This window comes from Trifolium pratense, linkage group LG4 (genome assembly GCF_020283565.1).
Source record: "Trifolium pratense cultivar HEN17-A07 linkage group LG4, ARS_RC_1.1, whole genome shotgun sequence".
NCBI classification, from domain to species: domain Eukaryota; kingdom Viridiplantae; phylum Streptophyta; class Magnoliopsida; order Fabales; family Fabaceae; genus Trifolium; species Trifolium pratense.
This window is the reverse complement of record NC_060062.1, coordinates 275,409-297,324: the sequence shown is the minus strand read 5'-3', so window position 1 is coordinate 297,324 and position 21,916 is coordinate 275,409. Positions and strand designations below refer to the sequence as shown.

General features: G+C 33.6%; 1 protein-coding gene across 2 annotated transcripts; it reads left to right on the top strand.

Annotated features, from left to right (window-relative positions):
* Positions 1–945: 945 nt before the first annotated feature.
* Positions 946–21,916, top strand: LOC123920546. Of its 2 annotated transcripts, none has more exons than XM_045972824.1 (17): positions 946–1,084; positions 1,645–1,830; positions 15,816–15,908; positions 16,016–16,171; positions 16,296–16,391; positions 16,496–16,651; positions 16,776–17,003; positions 17,128–17,223; positions 17,337–17,492; positions 17,617–17,712; positions 17,818–17,973; positions 18,131–18,226; positions 20,594–20,797; positions 20,924–21,022; positions 21,132–21,287; positions 21,401–21,495; positions 21,602–21,916. In XM_045972824.1, the coding sequence occupies exons 2-17, from the start codon at positions 1,660–1,662 to the stop codon at positions 21,603–21,605; spliced, it is 2,058 nt and encodes a 685-aa protein (XP_045828780.1). In that variant the 5' UTR covers positions 946–1,084; positions 1,645–1,659; the 3' UTR covers positions 21,606–21,916. The 2 variants fall into 2 exon arrangements, with proteins under 2 accessions (XP_045828780.1, XP_045828781.1); XM_045972825.1 differs by lacking the exons at positions 946–1,084; positions 1,645–1,830 and adding exons at positions 14,759–14,880; positions 15,560–15,691.

Genomic DNA, 21,916 nt, shown 5'->3' with positions numbered 1-21,916 from the left:
GCAAGTTCTAGGATCTTAACACGACCACCCTTTCCCTTTTTTTGTTGAATAATCCAATCCACTTCGTGACGCCAACCCAAAGGATTGTGATCAACTTGTATCCACTGCAGGACTTTTCTCCAAATATCACTGCAATTAAACATCAGGTGTTGTTGTGTTTCATCAGCATTGCAGAAGCAACATCGGGTTGTATCAATTGCTCCATGTTTGTGTAATCTGTCGCGAGTAGCCAACCTCTCATTACAAGCAAGCCAAAGGTTAACAAGAGCTCTAGGCCGGGCCACATTTCCATAGAACAAGGTTCTCCACAGAACACTTTGAGCTCTATCATGAACTGCCATGTACATCTTTTTCATGCTAAATTTCGAGGCATTCAACATCTCTATCCACACAAGATTCTGATGGATACCATCGCGATGCTGCATAATAGCCTTCATAATCCAGGATGCATTATCCGGGATACAAGCCTCCATAATATGCTGATTTTTAATGTAGTATGTATGGGCCCATTTCACCCAAAGACTATCTGATTTGCCACTAAGGTTCCAAAGAAGCTTCAACAAAGTAATACGATTCCAAGCCTCCATATTTTTTTTATTTATTTTGAATTAACCGATAGCATTAAAGGGTATTTTTGGAAAGTGAAATAGGCTGCACCAAAACCAATTCAGGTTCTCCCTTATCGGGAGGGGGCTGAAATCATTGATGTCAGAATTAACCCATCTAAACTAGATTAAACTGGTAGTGAAAGAAAAAAAAAAAAAAATTTTCCCTTTCTTATTAATATAATTTTTTTTTTTTTTTTTTAAGGATATTGGTATAGATTATGTATAGATATCATATAGGTATAAATTATATTTTTGGTGCATCTGATCTGATTAAAAAAAAAAAGTCTCGTGTCTATTGTTGTGTTGCATAGTATTTATTTATTTATCTGAAACGCAAGAAAGATTCGGAAGAAAAGAAAAACCCCAACCCTACTTTTTTTTTTTTTTTTTGATAAGCAACCCCAACCCTACTTAAGTCTCAATTTGTTTGAAATTGGAAGATCCAATTTGTATCGCGTTCGGTTTATCAAATTTATGTGAGTGACTTCGTTCTTACCTTCCTATATGTTTTCATGCCTTCAATTTTTTTTTCCTGGATTTGATATCAATTTTATGTTTTTGTTCTAGGTTTATTGTTTTTCAATGCTCATGTTTATTATTGTATTTTGATTTTGACTATTGATTTCATTTTGGGTGTGTTTTTCGTTTTACCCTAACCCTAAGTGTTACGGAAGAAAAGCTTAAATATTCTCACACCATGTTTAACGGATTATTTGTGATCTTTGCTATGAAATTATTTGGATTCTAAATGTTTTAGACTATGAAGCACATACACACTTTGGATTAGGCGTTTCCTGGTGTCCGACATGCGTCAGTGTCCGACACAACACCGACACTTATGATTACATTTAATCATGTTGTTTTTTCAAACTATTATCGGTATCGATGTGTCCATGACCTTGGCGTGTCAGCCTATGTGATTCATAGGTTTTAGACTTGGAACAAATGATCCTGAAATCAATTCATGCCTATAACCAAATGCATATGTTGATGGCACCATTTAACTTTAGATGCTTCCATTTATCTACTATTGCAGTTGGTTTCAAAGACTATGGACCCATCTACAGAGCAGCAGATGAGTAATCTACAAATCACAGACACAGTCAATGAAAGATTTCCTGCTATACCTGTGGTGCCATATGACCGGATGTTCCCTTTCTTGTTTCCCCATATTGACCAAGACAAAGCCGATGAAATTCAAGCTTTGTTCGACAAATATAAGGTCTCTTACCCCCAAACCAGTTTTACCATCATTTCTTTTTCCATCTCTTCTGTGTTAAAAATTATTTAAGTTTGTGGTGGCAAGGCTTTGTGATATTACTAACTGTTTTTTTGTCATTTGTTCTAGAGAGAAGAAATACCCAAGACTAGTTTTTTCCCGCTTATGAGAGACATTGTGGGGATGCAGCTGGTTTATTCAGCAACAATGCAAATGCATGAACAACAGGTAGAGTAGATGGTTTATGCAGTGTTGCTGATGATTTTTCTATAAGGCAGTTGAATATTCATTTCATGTTTATGTTAAAACTATGTTTTTTCCCCTTGTAGAAAATAAATCGGCAGATCCCAGTCAATGAACAACCTAGAACCCGGATCGATTCCAGTGACATGGAGTTGCCATTTGACGAGTTGTATCCTTTCTTGATTCCCCATATACCTGACCCAGTCAAAGTCATTGAACTTAAAATTTTATTTGACAAATATAGCGTATGTTGCCCCAATATATCTTTTTTCCTCTCTTCAGTGCTAAATACTATCTAAGTTTGTGGTGCAAGGCTTTGCCATATTACTAACTTTTTTGTGTCATTTGTTCTAGAGATGTGAAATACCCAAGGATACTTTTGTACCGGTTATGACAGGCATTTTGGGGGAGCAGATATTTAAATCAGCATCAGCAAAAGTGAAACAACTGGTAGTTAGAGTAGATGGTTTATGCAGCGTTACTTATGATTTTTTTATAAAGCACTTGGATATTGATTTCAAGGTTATGCTAAGAACTGTTTTTTTCTTTCTTTTTCACCCTTTTAGAAAAGCAATCTACAAGCCAATGAACAACCTGGAACCCAAATCAATTCTAGTAACCCGAGGATAACATTTTACCAGCTGTTCAATGTCTTGGCTCCCCAAATTGGCTTAGAGAAAACCATCAACCTTTACTTTTTAGGTGAAAAATGCAAGGTCTGTTACCCTAAACCAGTTTCACCATCATTTCTTTATTCCTCACTTGTGTGCTAAAAACTATTTAAGTTTGTGGGTGCAAAGCGTTGCCATATTACTAACTTTTTTGTGTCATTTGTTCTAGAGAGGTGAGATACCCAAGTCTGATCTTATACCGCTTATGAAAGGCATTGTGGGGATGCCGGCTTTTAAATTAGCAGTAGAAACACTGCTAGGACAGGTAGGTATAGATGGTTTATGTTAAGAACTGGTTGTTGTTTTCCATAAGGCAGTTGACTAGTATTGATTTCATGTTTATGTTAAGAACTACTATTTTTAATCGTCAGGTTGCTGTAAATGAACAGCCTATAACCCAGATCCATTCCAGTGACCTGGAGTTGCCATTTGACCTGCTGTATCCTTTCTTGATTCCTCATATACCTGACCCAGACAAAGTCATTGAACTTAAAGTTTTATTTGACAAATATAGGGTATGTTACCCCAATATATCTTTTTTCCTCTCTTCAGTGCTAAATACTATCTAAGTTTGTGGTGCAAGGCTTTGCCATATTACTAACTTTTTTGTGTCATTTGTTCTAGAGATGTGAAATACCCAAGAATACTTTTGTACCAGTTATGACAGGCATTTTGGGGGAGCAGATATTTAAATCAGCATCAGCAAAAGTGAAACAACTGGTAGTTAGAGTAGATGGTTTATGCAGCGTTGCTCATAATTTTTCTTTAAAGTAGTTGGATATTGATTTCAAGGTAATGCTAAGAACTGTTATTTCTTTTTTCCTTGAAGAAAAGCAATCTACAAGTCACAGTCAATGAACGACCTAGATCCCAAATCAATTCTAGTAAACCGGTGGTGAGATTTAACCAGCTGTTCCGTCTCTTGGCTCCCCAAATTGGCCTAGACAAAACAATTGACCTTTACTTTTTAGGTGAAAAGTACCAGGTCTGTTATCCCAAACCAGTTTCACCATGATTTCTTTTCCCTCACTTCTAAAATCTATTTAAGTTTGTGGCGCAAGGCTTTGCCATATTACTAACTTTTTTGTGGCATTTGTTCTAGAGAGGCGAGATACCCAAGTGCAATATTATACCGCTTATGAAAGGCATTGTAGGGGAGCCAGCTTTTAAATCAGCAGCAGCAACACTGCTAGGACAGGTAGGTATAGATGGTTTATGTTAAGAACTGGCTGCTGTTTCCTATAAGGCAGTTGAATATTGATTTCAAGGTTATGCTAAGAATTGTTATTTTTTTTTTCCTTGTAGAAAAGCAGTCTACATGTCACAGTCAATGAACAACCTAAAACTCAAATCAATTCTGGTAAACCGGTGCTGACATTTAACCAGATGTACCGTCTCTTGGCTCCCCAAATTGGCCTAGACAAAACCACTGACCTTCACTTTTTGGTTGACAAATACCAGGTCTGTTACCCTAAACCAGTTTCACCATCATTTCTTTTTCTTTCCCTCATTTCTGTGCTAAAAACTATTTAAGTTTGTGCAAAGCGTTGCCATATTACTAACTTTTTTGTGTAATTTGTTCTAGAGAGGTAAGATACCCAAGTCTGATTTTATACCGCTTATGAAAGGCATTGTGCGGGAGCCTGCTTATAGATCAGCAGTACATACACTGCTAAGACAGGTAGTTATAGATGGTTTGTGATAAGAACTGGTTGCTGTTTTTTATAGGGCAGTTGAATCGTATTGATTTCATGGTTATGCTAAGAACTACTATTTTTTCCCTGTAGGTAAGAACCAACATAGGTTCTTCTGGCACATCTCTCTAGAAGTACTTGTTCAAAAAATATCTCTCGAAGTATGAGTGCTGCTACAGACCGTTCTCATAAGGGTAGGGATTGTGTGAATAGATTAATTTATTCCACATTGCTGGACCCTGATAAAGTGTTGTTGGTATGTGTGTGATATTAATATAGCGATTAGGATTGTGACAGGAATTAAGTATCAATTAATAGTTTATTTTAAATAATATTTTATTTTATGTCATTTTACATTGTTATCCTTTATGGTTGTATTTAAAGGTATTGTGCCTCACTTTGAAAAGTAATCAATCAATGAATGAACAAATATCTTCTTCTCTCAAAAACAACTCCCAATTTAATATTATGCTTGCATAATCTTTCTTGATTGTATTGGATTCTATTCTAAATCCTTAGAATCCCTACTCTTGAGAATTGGATTTTTCGGTACGTCCATAAAATCCATTTAACCGTTACAATGATCTTCAGCGGCATCTATGCCTAGTGACATCTCTACTGCCAGTGATTAACCGTTGGATTTGCTTCTTATTATATAAAAAAAAAGAAAATTTACTGTCTTTGATTCAATTATTTAGTTGGCGCAGAGTTATCATTCTTTTATTTGTATTCAACTAGACCCTTACCCGTGCGATGCACGGGTGTGATGTAATTATTTTTATTTTACAATTGCATAAAACTGAAACATTACATATTATCAAAATAATAATAATAATAAAATATAGAATCCGAAATTCAAAAGATTTATTTTCTAAGGAGAAGTGGCGTGGCATTGTAAGTGAGTGGTTAAATGAAGAAATATTATTGGTTTAAGGATTATGGTTTACTTTACATGAGTAACATAATGACTATCTAAAATTTATATATACAGGAGTAATATGATATATCTCCGCACAACATATAAATCTATTTCAAAACACACAAAGGATTGGATGAAAAAGATATGTGACAAAATCTAAGTCACACAATTGACATATAAATAGTGACAGAATTAGAAAAACTCAAATAAAACAAATAAAATTAAAGGGTACATACCTTTTAAAAATATTCCAAAGGGACATATGTGAAGAGCATCAACCTCACAGTTCAGTTCGTTTGAGTAAGAGATGATGACCCAAAGCCTAAAATCAAAAATTATAAAAATAAGTATATCAATGAAAAAAATGAATAAATAAAAAAGTAAAGAAAAGGAAAGTAAAACAACTATTACATAATTCAATTAAAAATAAAGTATATATTATTTAATTTGTATCATAATAGAATATAAATACACATATACAGTAACAATTAACTAAACCTATAAATGATGTGCAACACAAAAGTTGAATGTATGATCTGCAAGAAACAAAAAATGTCAAATTCTCTTAATTTTATTTGTTATGCAAAAAGTTAATTTTTGCAAAAAATAAAATAACTACAACAAATCATGGTTTTAGAAAATAACATAAGTATTTATACCTGATGCACAAAAGATGAAGAGGCAAAATAATGGAAAGAGAAATTGCACATTATAAGATATGAAAAAATCTATTCTCACATTCAACCGGAAAAACAAATGGTAATCTTATGAAGCACATGATTGAGCACCAGGGGATGAAAATATTTGTTTCTAACATTCGTAATGGTTAGTTAGGAAAATATGAATAGGATACAAATTAAAACAGTTGTAAGCTATATATTAAAATATTGGTAGAAGAGTCCAAGGGATGAAAATTGAATTGTGACTTAAGAGATGAAAAATATATTATCGAGAGTTACAAAGTTAATTAGTGTGTATTTTTGTATTCTCCTTATTATAATATAGTAAGCAAAAATTATTATATTCACCAAAAAAAAGTAAAGGCTAAGTAAAAGCTTGAGTGAGTGTATATTAAAAAGGCATAAGTATATAAATGTAGAATATGAAAAGTATAAAGATGACAATAATAATTATAATAATAACTAATAATAATAATAATCATAATAATAATAATAATAATATAGATGATGTGGCTAAATGAAACAATTTGATTGGTCTAAGTGAATTAGGGTTAGGAGAACTATTTAGGAATTATATATATAGATTTAGTGGATATATATCTCTATACATGATTGAATATCTTAGATTTTTCTTATGAATAGATTTAATTATATAAATAAATAAGTAATTGAGTTTAATCTGTTAATGAGTTCCTTTAAGAAAAATTATTTGTGAGAACTCGAGTTCGAATTGCTGAGAACTGTTATTTTTTTTTATGATATAAAATGATGAAGAACATTTTTGGTAATTAAATAAAAATAAAGAGAATGGATGGAAATAGACAGAAATGAAGGCAATCACAATTCTAATCCAAGAATAGTGATTAACCAAGTGAAGATCGCCACAAGAAACGTAGTTTCTTGATAAGATGGATAGATGATTCAATCCATAACCAATGAGCAAAGCTCAAAAAAACACACAAAGTGTATACTTAATCCAAATTCTACTTATAAAAAGGAATAGGATATCACGTGATTACAAGATTAGGCCATGAAAAAGTCATAAAAATTTTCGAGTTGATTCCTCGTTGTATTGATAATCTTTTGTTAAATGAAATGAATTAAGTTTTCTCTTGTAAAAAAAAAAAATCATAAATTCAGCCAATAAACTAACATAATTGCCTAATGCTGAATAAATGCATGAAATGGTTACATAAAGAATGAAAGGTGGCTGATGCATGGAAGATTACACTATTAATTCCTCATTGAAAATAGCTGAATAAATGAATTTTATTTCCTTTGATGATAGGCAGCGCAATTTTCTCTCTCCTTTTGGATGCTCATGATCACTTTTGTAATTCCTTTGCTTCAACACCTTATTTGCACGAAAATTAAAACAAACATATATAAAACTACAAAAATCACAATTTCAACCAAAATTAATTAGTTCATTTTATTCCATGAACAAAATAATTCTTCTTGTTAAGGGATAGAATTTTAGGATCACATTATTCCCTCCCTCTTCAAGAGAATTTGACCTCGAATTTGTAGCTTGAATACCTTCTGGATCAAAAATAAATTTGAAAAATCCATGACATATAACCACACTTCCACTTTTGAAAACTTTTCATTTGCATTTAAAAAATTTGTGTGCTTTTCTTTTCTTTTCTTTGTGATTCATGGATATAATCATATTTCAAAAAATCATAATTTCTTTCCACTCGTTGAGAAAATGCTTTTTCATTTACTTTGTTCCCTTCATGACATAAACGAGAAATTTTAGAGAAATCAATATGATTAGAAGAATCCCAACACATAACCACACAAACCAATTTAAAAGAAGGTATTCTTGTAGTAGTAGTAGGCCATATCTTCGTAACAGTTTTCTCCCTTTCATTGACCTCAATTGTCTCTTTCTTTCCCTTCTCCTCCGCTTCTACCTCATGACTTTCTTCTTTTTCATTCTTTTCTTTTTCTTTTGTTTCTTGCTCATTTTTTTCTCTCATTTTCTTTTGATCTTTTCTCACCTCACTAAGACTCAATGGTACAAGAACAATAGGCCATGATGCACAAAAGAGTATTTGTTGGAATACCCTTCATGACTAACCTTCCTATCAAATTGCCAAGGTCTTCCTAACAACAAATGACTAGCCTCCATAGGTACTACATCACACAACACAACATCCTCATATTTCTCAATTTTAAGACAAACCTCAACTTGTCTATTAACAATCATTTCAACACTTTCATTAAGCTATTGAAGATTACTAGTAGAAAAAAGGCTTTTGGTTAAGGGATTCCACTACTGATATGTGAATACCAGTAGTGAAACACAATTGACCAAAGGATTCCACTACGGATATTTGAATACCAGTAGTGAAAAGTTCATAGATAAGGGATTTCACTACTGATTTTCTTAAATCAGTAGTGAAAGGTAGACACGATGGCAATGTTGTAATTACGTTGAAATTTGTTTTAATTGGATTTCACTACTGATATGTGATTTCCACGGTAGTTAAATCCCTTAACTTAGAATTATACGCTAGTGTGTTCTTTTGTTCATTCAATTCATTCCCATAGGCAGTGTTCATTCAATTCTCCCAAACGCAGTGTGTCTTCTTCGTCCCACAAATCCCAAATCGTTAGACTTCGAAATCCCAAATCATAGCATAAAACTCTTTGAAATCCCTAAATACCAAATCCCTAAATCCCAAATCACAGCAAACACATAAAATTCTTCTCTTTGAAACCCTAAATCCCTAAATCGTCTTTCACTGTAAGTCAATTTAGAGTCTTCTAAACCTCCCGAACAAACCGATTTCTCCTCCCTCCCTTACGACGTTCTCAACAAAATCGCATCCTCCTTCGACCAGCCGAATCTCCAATCAGCTTCTCTGGTATGTCGGTCATGGTCGGAGGCGTTACGACCATTAAGGGAAGCGATGATGATGCTTATGTGGGGGAAACGGTTCAAGCACGATAAACGAGGTGTTCGTCAGAATATAGAGAAAGTGCTTGATATGTTTACCAAAGCTGCTGCTCGTGGTTCTACTCTTGCTATGGTGGATGCTGGGCTTATTTATTGGGAGAGAGGTGAGAAGGTTAAGGCTCTTGATTTGTATCTTATGGCTGCTCAACTTGGAAATTCTTCTGCTCTGTGTAATTTGGGAATTTCGTATCTTCAAGGTTTTTTCCTCCTCAAATTTTCATTTTTTTTGCAGCTTATTTTATTCTTTTACGTTTTTGCTTATATAAAATCATGTTGTAGAGGATGGTATCTGGATATTGGTTCTGTTCCAAGTACTTTTTTTTAAGCAATTGCTCAAGTACAATATATGAAAGCAGCAGAAGGCGGGTATGTGCGTGCTATGTACAATATATCCTTATGCTACTCATTTGGGGAAGGACTGTCACGCAATCATCAAGTAGCAAGAAAGTGGATGAAGCGGGCTGCAGATCGTGGTCATAGTAAAACTCAATTTGAGCATGGACTTGCTCTTTATTCTGTAAGTGTTTATCCCTTTATGAAAACTGGTCATCATTGCACTTCTTTTTAATCAATATTCTTGCCACACTTGTTGTTTTGAAGCTTGTTAATTCAAAATTGAGGTCTTATTCTAGTCATTTTTTGTATGACTTTTGCATCACATCTGCTCTGGTTCTACTCAATGTTTCTTGGTTACATTGATCTCTATGTTCCAGACCTCTGTTAAGGTAGTTTTCAATTGCTATAGGCATACACGCCAACTCGTGCATAATGCAATTTTCACCTGTATTGCATATTTATTTGAGGTTGTATTCTGACATTTGTCCTTCAAAGTTTTGCGATCAGTTGCCTCACATTTGCTGTTGGGTTGAATATATTCTGACTATCTTATCCGGAATTCGTTTATACTAATGGAATAGCTGTCAGCAATAACTAAAAGTTATGGTAAATTGACAATGATTATTAATAACTAAAAGGTTCTAATAACAAGTTTGATCTGGTGGACAATAACTGAGACTTCACTATTTAATGTTAGATTATAATGTCTTTCTAATTGAGGTATTAAATTATATCTGCACAGGAGGGAGACATGATCAAGGCTTTGGTTTACTTGGAACTTGCTAGTCGTGCTGGTGAAAAGGGTGCTCCTCATGTTAAGAATGTAATTGTTCACCGGCTTTCTGCTGCTTCACGCAATCATGCCATGCTTCTAGCTGATAGTTGGCGTGCTTTGCCATCAAATTGAGCTAAAATCTGTATGATCAGCGAGCAAGAAATCACATTACTTTTACCACTAATTGAGGTATTAATTGTTTTTTTTTGTTCCAGGGGGCAATATACAGTGTTAATGATAGCCCTTCCGATGGTAGATTTTTGTATAAGACTGTTGCAATTTTAGCCATATGAACAAAGTATTCATTTCTGTGTAGACACACATTGTCTTGAATCATGTTAGTGTATAATGTTTTTAGTGTTAATAGATCTTCTCAATTTGGTTACTTTGAGTGCCAAAGTCTAGTTATTACAAGAAGCATAAAAAGAGGTACCAATACATATGGTCTGTTTGTGATGCCTAAAAATGCAACTGGAAGCAAAAAATGAAAAAAAAATCAAACATACCACTACTGATATTCAGTTTAACAGTCGTGAAAACCATACATACCACTACTGGTTTTCAGTAAAACCGACGTGGAATCCCCATGATTTAAATTAAAAAATTTGAAGCCATACATACCACTACTGATATTCATTATAACCGACGTGAAAACCATACATACCACTACGAGTAATTGGAAAACCCGACGTGGAATCCCCATGATTTTTAATAAAAGTTACTGCAAAAATCAGGATACCACGTCGGGTATTAAACGACCCGACGTGGAATCCCCAGATTTACAACGACGATGGTGTTTACGACGGGTCACCAACCGACGTGGAAAGTCAATTTCGCCAGTAGTTAAAACTCCTTTCTGACTAGTGATTATATGGCTTAGGGTGAGGTTTTGTTTCCAAATCAAGTTTTGACACTAAGCAACTAGCAACATCAGTACAACTCCCACTATCAATAATTAAGGAACATACCTTCCCTTGAACTAGACATCTTGTGTGGAAAAAGCTTTCTCTTTGAGTAGTTTCTTCCTCTTTGACTAAGTTTCCCAACATTCTTTTCACCATGAGTAACTCTCCACTCGGTATAACTTTGAAGAATCACAAGCTTCATATAATCATAATCTTTTTAGTTTGTATATTTTTTTTTCGAATTTTTTTTTCTAATTCAAACAGCACTACGAAAAAAATAAAATTGAAATTCGTGCTAAGAGATGGTCCTATACGAACCTTATGAAGAACATTTTTGGTTATAATTATATCATTATACCTTGTGCATCATTAAAAACATATAAACTATCAATATAATTCTTATTGGTTATAATTATATCATTATACGTGCATCATGAAAAGCATAATCTACTTGTTCATATTAGCCAAAGCCATATATAGTTATACATAGTATTAAAATAATCTTACATAATTGAATTCTAAATCAATGCAACCATGTTTACAAGATTCATTTATTTATGTTAAGCATGTAAGTTACATATCATCGGAGCCGTCTTGCACACATGTGCGAGGTGTGCGATAGCATCGGACCTCAAAATTTTGAGGTCCTATAATATTACTTATATATTATCTATACCTATAAAATATCAGATGTATATTACTAGATTAATTTTTAGACCCTAAAATAATAGTTATATATTGTTAATGTTCTTAAAATATCATATGAGTATCAATAGATTAGTTATCTATACTCGTAAATATATTTCTAGTCCATTTTAATCTTTTCATACAATTTAATCTTAGATTAGGATGTTCCTTTTTGTGACGTTATATACAAAGATAATTATTTTATATTTCTTGTTCCATTTAATTTAATGCAATTGATTTAATATTGATAATTTATATGTTTACAATAATGATTTGCAATTTAAATCGACAATTTTTTTAAAAAAAAATTATATGGGGTCACTTTTATATTTTGCACAGAGTCTCCTAAAACTCGGAGACGCCCCTGCATATCACACATGCAATAAGAGGACATTACTAGAATCAAATAAATGTTGTAGAAATTCAAAATATTTCTATAATCAATAATCAATAATCAATAAATCTTCAGTGTTCTTTTTTTCTTGGTTGTTATAGTTTTTGAATCATTGTTGCATTCTGAAACAGCTGCATACTCCGGGTTATTGAAACCATCAACTTTGAATTGATTAGCTAAAGACTCAGATTGGAAATATAGTAATAATTTTTCATCCATTAAACAGTCATAACCACCATGTCCCATTAATGTTTTAGACTAGAAACAAAAACACTTTCCTCCATTTCATTAGTTGCAGACATAAAATTGTATGTGGAGGTGTGTTGGGAGGGTGGTGTGAAGAGGAAATTGAGAGATTGAAGAAATTTGGGTTTTATGTTAGGATTATTCAAGGAATGATAAAAAGGGGATTTAAGGAAGATAAAGAAGTTGATGCAGTTAAAACTTTATTGAATATTTAATTAAATCTCAAGATTATATAGGAGTATTATTCATGTCAAGGTGTGTAATGTAAAGGCATTATTATGTGCATATAGTATCTGAAGAAATATTTAGTTCTCAACAAGAAATGACCTGCACATGCATAAGACATTCAGATTCCTCACATGGATATATTCGGTGGTATGTTCGGATGTCACACTAGAAGGAAATTCTCCTGTAGAAGGGCAAGGGAGAGGAGGAAGTTGAGGCCAAAATGTAGTTGGAAACATGGTCATGGCGATGATTGTGAGGAGGGAATGTGCATTTTATTAGTTTTACAACAAATGGATTGGTCACATCTTTGAGAAACTTAGTAGGTTTTAATAGCATCGGATTTTCTTTTTGAAATATTCATAAAATTATATACTTAATTGATAATCTTATATAGTCGGTGAGTTGTAACTACTATCTAATTGAGAAATGCTAATGAGTAGACCCAAGACATTTCTTGAAGACTGCTTTTCTTAAAATGTAGTAATTGATAATCTTATATAGTCGGTGAGTAGTAATTTTTATTAAAATGTATGAAATTTTTTAAATAAATAATTTTTAACTAAATTGCACTTTTAGAGCATAACTTTCACAAATTTGCGATTTTTGTTCCCCTAACTTTTATAATTGCACTTTTGCTCTAACTTCAAAACATTTTGCAAAATGGTGGTTCCCACTGATTTTGACCAAGTTAACACACATGGACATTGACTTATATGTTACATCAGAGTGTCTTGCCAGTTGTCACATGCCACATGTGCATTGACTCGGTCCAAATCATTGAAGACGATCTTTTTTCAAAAGGGCTAAAATTAGAAATTAAAAATAGGCTTAAATATGAAAATGGTCCCTGCAATTACGGCCTGTTTTGATTTTAGTCCCTGCAAAATAACAAAACTTTTAAAAAGGTCCTTGAGGTGAATTTTTAGCTGACATGTCAAGTAGTTGATGATTTGGCAGATGCTGACTAGGATTTTTGATGACGTGGAATTAACATATCATTTTTATTTAAAAATTAAAAAATAAAAAATAACATGTCAGAATAAAAAAAAATACATTGAAAAATAAAAATAGAAAATTAATATACTTACAAAAAAAAGTTAATATATTAGATTCAAAAATATATTATATTTAAAAAAAAATTATCAATTTTTTTTTGACAGTAAATAAATTATCAAAATAGAAGAAAGAAATCACACAAAGAAGGGGCAAAAATTAGGGTTCGTGAATCAAAGATGCTATTGAAGGATAAATCACGCAAACAAGAAAGATGTGGAGTAGCAAAGGTGGTTCATCTTCTTCAGTAGAAAAACTTCCTATGTGTGGGTGTCAATTACCCATGATGATGTATAAAACCAATAGTAGAAAACAAAATTACAAAAACAAAATTGAGGAAGATGAACAACAACAAACAGTAGAAGAACTCACGAAGAAGAACTCTACAACTTGAATAATGCTAGCAACACACTCTTTAACAAACACACTCCAACATACTCTCTTTTATTGGTTGAAATTCACATGGGTCCCATAAAAAAATGTGGACCCATATAAATTTTATGGGACCTATGTGAATTTCAACCAATAAAAGAGAGTGTGTTGAAATGTGTTTGTTAAAGAGTGTGTTGCTAGCACTCCTCCTACAACTTTAAGGGGATGAACAAAAACTATTTCTTATCCTAACTTTCAATTTCAATTAACCTCACCGTAAAAAAAAAATTAGCCCCTATCGGTTTGAAGAAGATGAACAGAAACCGTGTTTTTCTTCTTTGCATGATTTCTTTCTTCTATTTTGATATTAAAATCTAATATATATATATATATTTTTTTTGAACCAAAAATCTAATATATTTTTAAATCTAATAATATATTAACTTTTTTTTTGTAAGTGTATTGTAATTTTCTATTTCTATTTTTCACTTTATTTTGTTATTTTTAAATCATGTTATTTTCCATTTTTTAAATTTTAAATAAAAATTAACTGTTAATTTCACGTCATAAAAAATTCTCGTCAGTATCTGTCAAATCATCAACTACTTGACATGTCAACCAAAAATTCATCTCAACGACCTTTTTTAAAAATTTTGGTATTTTGCAGGACTAAAATCAAACTTTTTTCTTTTAGGGACTAAAATAAAAAATATTATAAAAGTTAAAGTTCAAAATCCAAAGTTTATAAAAATTAAAAGTTAATTTTTTAAATTTAAATCCGGAAGAAGACAAGGTTTCGCAATCGCAAGTCTCCTCTAATATTTTCGACCTGACGGTTTCGTTTCGTCTCAGTGATCACGTTTGGCTTCTCGCGGTTCTTATGTGAGTTTCGTTTGATTCTTCAGCAATTTCTATTTTCTGAATTTCTATTTACGTTTTGTATATTTCCATTTAATTTTACCCTAAGCATTGGTTTTGTTATGCAAAAAGCTAAATTATTGTCACAGAATTATTAGCGTGTATACCAGAAACAAACAATTTGTTATTTTCATTCATTCATTCATGGCATGTGATTTCTGGTCTTCATGCACCAAATTTCTCATTCAATATCAATCATATCATGGTATGATTAGCTCAAATGGTTCAAGTCCTAGCAAGGAGAAAAACTAACATAATATTGTAATATAGTAGCAATTTGCCATTCAAAAAAATAATAAAAATCATGGTATGGTTAGCTATTTGTTCGAATTCTGACACGCAACCTATTTTGCACAGACACTGTGTGTCGCAGTGTCCGAAACTCTGATGACACTCGTACCACACATGTTGGACAACTCATATAGGTGTCCCAAAAAAAATTCCCTTACTCTGACACTCCTGCAGTGTCCAACACCCGTAAGTGTAAGACACTCGTATGACACACATATGTCTTTGCTTCTACTTTTCTTAGACATATATGTGGTTCTAAATGTTTTAGACTTGGATCGAATAATACTGAAATGAATTCATGCCTATAGCCAAATGCATATGTTGATGGCACCATTTAATATCTCAATTGCAGTTGGTTTAAAAGACTATGGACCGCCTCAAATCTAGGATACCTAGGGTGCCATATGACCAGATGTTCCCTTACTTGATTTACAATCGCCCAGACAAAGCCAGTGAACTTCAAGCTTTATTCGACAAATATAAGGTCTGTTACCCCCAAACCGGTTTCACTCTCATTTCTTTTTTCCTCTCTTTTGTGTTGAAAACTATTTAAGTTTGTGGTGCAAGGCTTTGCCATATTACCAACTTTTTTGTGTCATTTGTTCCAGAGAGATGAAATACCCAATGATTTGTTTAGGCTTTTGCAAGAGATTGTGGGCGATTATCAACTAGTTTTATCTGCAGCAATACAAATGCAAAAGGTAGAGTACTGAGTACATGGTTTAAGCAGTGTTGCTGATGATTTTTCTATAAGGCAGTTAAATATTCATTTCATGTTTATGTTAAGAACCGCTTTTTTCCCTTGTAGAAAAGAATTCTACCGGTCACAGTCATTGAACAGTCTAGAACCCAACTCAATTTTACGATGCCTGTGGTGTCATATGACCAGATGTTCCCTTTCTTGTTTCCCAAAATTCACAAAGACAAAGCCGATGAAATTCAAGCTTTATTCAACAAATATAAGGTCTGTTACCCCCAAACCGGTTTCACTATCATTTCTTTCCCCTCTCTTCTTTGTTAAAAATCATTTTAAGTTTGTGGTGCAAGGCTTTGCCATATTACTAACTTTTTTGTCTCATTTGTTCTAGAGAGGTGAAATACCCGAGTCTGATTTTGTATCGCTTATGAAAGGCATTGCGGGAGAGGAGAAGCTTAGATCAGCAGAAGCAAAACTGAAACAAAAGGTCGGTCGAGTAGATGGTTTATGCAGTGTTGCTAATGATTTTTCTATAAGACAGTTGAATATATATTTCATGTTTATGTTAAGAACCACTTTTTCCCTTTGCAGAAAAGATATCTACTAGTCACAGACAATGAACAGCCTAGAACCCGAATCAATTTTACGATGCCTGTGGTGCCATATGATCAGTTGTTCCCTTTCTTGTTTCACGAAATTGACCAAGACAAAGCCGGTGAACTTAACGATTTATTTGAAAAATATAAGGTATGTTACCCCCAAATCGGTTTCACTATAATGTGTTTTCCCCACTTTTCTGTGTTAAAAATTATTTAAGTTTGTGGTGCAAGGCTTTGCCATATTACTAACTCTTTTGTGTCATTTGTTCTAGAGAGATGAAATACCCAGAAATACTTTTTACTCGCTTATGAAAGACATTGTGGGGGAGGAGCTGCTTTTATCAGCATCAGAAAAACTGCAACAGGTCAATGAACTTTTTAGAACGCAAATCAGTTTTAGGTTACCTGTGGTGCCATTTGACCAGATGTTCCCTTTCTTGTTTCCCGAAATTCACAAAGACAAAGCCAATGAAATTCAAGCTTTATTCGAAAAATATAAGGTCTGTTACCTGCAAACCGGTTTCACTATCATTTCGCTTTCCCTCTCTTCTGTGTTAAAAATTATATGAGTTTGTGGAGCAAGGCTTTGCCATATTACTAATTCTTTTGTGTCATTTGTTCTAGAGAGGTGAAATACCCAAGTATGATTTTGTATCGTTTATGAAAGGCATTGTGGGGGAGGAGAAGCTTAGATCAGTAGAAGCAAAACTGAAACAACAGGTAGGTAGAGTAGATGGTTTATGCCTCGTTACTGGTGATTTTTCTATAAGGAAATTCAATATTGATTTCAAGGTTATGTTAATATGTTAAGAATTATATTTTTTCCCTTGTAGAAAACAAATCTGCTGGTCCCAGTCAACGAACAGCCTAGAGTCCAAATCGATTCCAGTGAACGGGTGTTGCCATTTGACCAGCTGTTTCCTTTCTTGATTTCCCATATTGACCCGGACAAAGCCATTGGACTTCAAACTTTATTTGACAAATATAAGGTCTGTTACCCCCCAAACCAGTTTCACTGTCATTTTGTTTTCCCTATCTTCTATGCTAAAAACTATTTAAGTTTGTGGTGCAAGGCTTTGCCATAATACTAACTTTTTGTGTCATTTGTTCTAGAGAGGTGAAATAAGCGAGCACACTTTTGTTCCTTTAATGAAAGGCATTTTGGGGGACCAGATGCTTAGATCAGCAACAGCAAAAGTGAAACAACCGGTAGGTAGATTGGATGGTTTATGCAGCGTTGCTGATGATTTTTCTATAAGGCAATTCAATATAGATTTCAAGGTTATGTTAAGAACTATAATTTTTCCCTTGTAGAAAAGAAATCTGCTGGTCCCAGTCAACAAACAGCCTAGAACCGAAATCAATTCCAGTGAACTGGTGTTGCCATTTTACCAGCTGTTCCCTTTCTTGATTTCCTATATTGACCCAGACAAAGCCATTGAACTTGAAGGTTTTTTTGACAAATATAAGGTCAGTTACACCCACCCACCCACCCCCCCCCCCCCCCCCCCCCCCCCCCCAAACCAGTTTCACTGTCATTTTTCCCTCTCTTATATGCTAAAAACTATTTAAGTTTGTGGTGCAAGGCTTTGCCATATTAATAACTTTTTTATGTCCTTTGTTCTAGACAGGTGAAATAGCTGAGCATACTTTTGAATCGCTTATGAAAGGCATTTTGGGGGAGCAGATGCTTATATTAGCAACAGCAAAACTGAAACAACAGGTTGGTAAAGTAGATGGTTTATATGCTAAGAACTGGTATTTTTTTTCCCTTGTAGAAAATAATCAATGCAGGTTCTTCTGGCACATCTCTCTTAAGTCCAAATGCTGCTATAAACCATTCTCTATTATGTTAAAATGTGATTTAGTCATGCAATTTATTAGAATGGATTTCAAAGTTCATGAACCTGATTCGTTTATATGTCATGAGTTTGTGAACCTGATATTGAAGTTCATGAACCATATATATTTAGTATTCAAATAATCTTTACATAATTGAATTCTAAATCATGCATCCATGTTTACCAGATTCATTAATGTTAAGCGTTTGAGTTACTTGTCACAGAGTCAATAAGAGGACCTTACTAGAATCAATAAATGTTGTAGAAATTCTAAATGGACTATCTATAAACAATAAATCTTTTTGTGATCTTCCTAACGTATCCAGAATTTCAAAAGCAACTTTATGTGATGTATTAGAATGGACTATCTATAAGTTTGTGAACCTGATATTCAAGTTCATGAACCATATACTAGTATGTAGTGTTAAAATAATCTTTTTGTGATCTTCCTAGCGTATTTATTCTTTTCTTGGATATTAATTTCTCAAAGTGTGTTTAATTAATCATGTCCCATAAGAATTAGTTACTAGGGATATTATTACAGGGGTCGTGATTCAAATTTTAGTTTCTTCACTTATCTACATTTATATTGTGCGAGTCTAGCCAATAGTTACTAAATACAAGTGCCTAAACATTATTTGTGCTGCGCCACAGTTCTATTGTATTAATAAAGTGCTCAAGAAAATGTAGAACCACTCTGTTGTAACTGTCTCATGCAGTAGAAAAACTACATTCACCTCTCCCTTGAGTCTTAGTTAAATCCAATATACCTCCCTTCTAATTTTTAATTGATCAATGACCTCTCTTAGTCGCTTAACCCCCACCGTTAACGCAGTCTGTGACTTTGTTAACAAAAAAAGCTTACATCTTCATCTCTTATGAGGATACAATCTCATGGAAGCAAATAAGATCACACGTCCATTTGTGAATAAATTGTGACTTGCTATTATCTATGTCGCTTTCTTCTTTCTTTCCTATTTATTATAATTCTATTTAGGGTGTTGCAGATCCTTCTGCACAACATTTGCTTAAAAATAAAGAAGTTGATTAAGACTTAAGAGGAAAATATTATTTTTCCCTTCTTTCTCTTGTGTTCAACCTAATCATGCGATTAGCCGGCCATAGTTTTTTTGTGAGAGAAACTTCATCTTCGCATCTCTCTGGTCTCTCTTTTCCATTCATCTATCTAGAGATGTTTTAGGTCATTTTTATTATGAAATCACCCATTTTTTATTTCGAAATATTGTTATCATGTGTGCACTATACACATGATATGATAATTATTATCCTAATTATATCTTATCGCATATTAAACATTAATTTTTTTATTCAGTAGTTTAATGACTAGATTATGTGGAGAAGTAGATGACTGGGTTCGAACCTCATCCTTCTGTATATATAATGCAATGTCCCTACCAACTGAGCAAAGTCGGTTACTCTAACAACTTATTTAAGCATTTGAATATTATGTTTTGGTATGATCATATGGTATGAAAAACTGCACCTGCCTTTAGAGTCTCAACTTCCTCTCATACTTTCGACCTCTGGCGGTTTTGTCTCGTCATCTCTTTCAAAATCGCATTATTATTATCCTCATCGCTGGTAGCTCTAGTTTCGTTGTTACTTTCCTATATGTTTTCAATTTTCATGCATTCTGTTTGTTTCAGCAGCAATTTCTTCTGGTTTATGAATGAATTTAATATCAATTTATGTTTAATGTTTTTCAATGCTCATGTTTATTATTATCATTTCATTTTCTCTGTTTTTTTCGTTTTACCCTAACCCTAAGCATTATTTTCTCATTCAATTTGTTTAATGTCATGGTTTATAGATTAACCAATGGCTTGGTCATTAAGCAGACTTGTTCACCATCCTAATTTGATTTATGGAATCCTCATCTTTGCTATGAAATTATTTGAATTCTATTAATTATGTGGATGTTCTAAATGTTTTAGACTATGAAGCACTGACACTCCTTGGATTATGCGTGTCCAGGTGTCAAACATGCATCGGTGTACGTCACCGACATGACACTCACACTTGCGATTACATTGAATTATATCATATATCATTTTTTCAAATTATAATCGGTATCGACGTATCGGTGTCCCTGTCTGTGTCTGTGCTTCATAGGGTTTTAGACTTGGAACAAATGATCCTGAAATGAATTCATGCCAATTACCAAATGCATATATTGATGGCAACATTTAACTTCAGATGCTTTTTTTATGTTAATATCTGAAGTGCAGTTGGTTGAAAAGACTATGGACCCATCTACAGTGCAACAGATGAGTGATCTACAAATCACAGACACAGTCAATGAACAGCCTAGAACCCAAATCAATTTTCCTAGTATACCTGTGGTGCCATATGACCGGATGTTCCCTTTCTTGATTCCCCATATTCACCCAGACAAAGCAAATGAACTTCACACTTTGTTCGACAAATATAAGGTCTCTTTACCCCCAAACCGGTTTCACTATCATTTCTTTTTCCATCTCTTCTGTGTTAAAAATTATTTAAGTTTGTGGTGCAAGGCTTTGCGATATTACTAACTTTTTTTGTGTCATTTGTTCTAGAGAGATGAAATACCCAAGGCTACTTTTTTCCTGCTTATGATAGACATTGTGGGCGTGCAGCTGGTTTCATCAGCATTGGCACAAATGCAAGAACAACAGGTAGAGTAGATGGTTTATGCAGTGTTGCTGATGATTTTTCTATAAGGCAGTTGAATATTTATTTCAAGGTTATGCTAAGAACTGTTATTTATTTCTTTTTTGCTTGTAGAAAAGCAATCTACAAGTCACAGTCAATGAACAACCTGGAACCCAAATCAATTCTGGTAAACCGGTGGCGACATTTTACGATATGTACCGTATCTTGGCTCCCCAAATTGGCCTAGACGAAAGCATTGACCTTTACTTTTTAGGTGATAAATACCAGGTCTGTTACCCTTAACTGGTTTCACCATCATTTCATTTTCACTCACTTCTGTGCTAAGTTTGTGGGTGCAATGCGTTGCCATATTACTAACTTTTTTGTGTCATTTATTCTAGAGAGGTGAGATACCGGCGTCAAGTTTTCTACCGCTTATGCAAGGCATTGTGGGGGAGCCGGTTTTTAGATCAGCAGCACATACACTGCTAAACAGGTAGTTATAGATGGTTTATGTTTTGAACTGGTTGCTGTTTTCTACAAGGCAGTTGAATAGTATTGATTTCAAGATTATGCTAAGAACTACTATTTTTTCCCTGTAGATAAGAAACAAACAAATTCTTCGGGCACAACTCTCTAGAAGTATTAATGCTGCTACAGACCGTTCTGAGTTTGGACAGGGTGTGTAGGTTAATTTATTCCACATTGCTGGACCCTGATGAAGTGTTGTTTGTATGTGTGTGATATTAATATAGCAAGTTGTGAGTTGGTTAAATGTTGATGGAACCTTGTTCTCTGCTCCTATTTATTATGTGAAAATGTGGTTTAGTCATGCAATTTATTAGGATGGATTTCAAAGCTCATGAATCTGATGAAAATGTGGTTTAGTCATGCAATTTATTAGGATGGATTTCAAA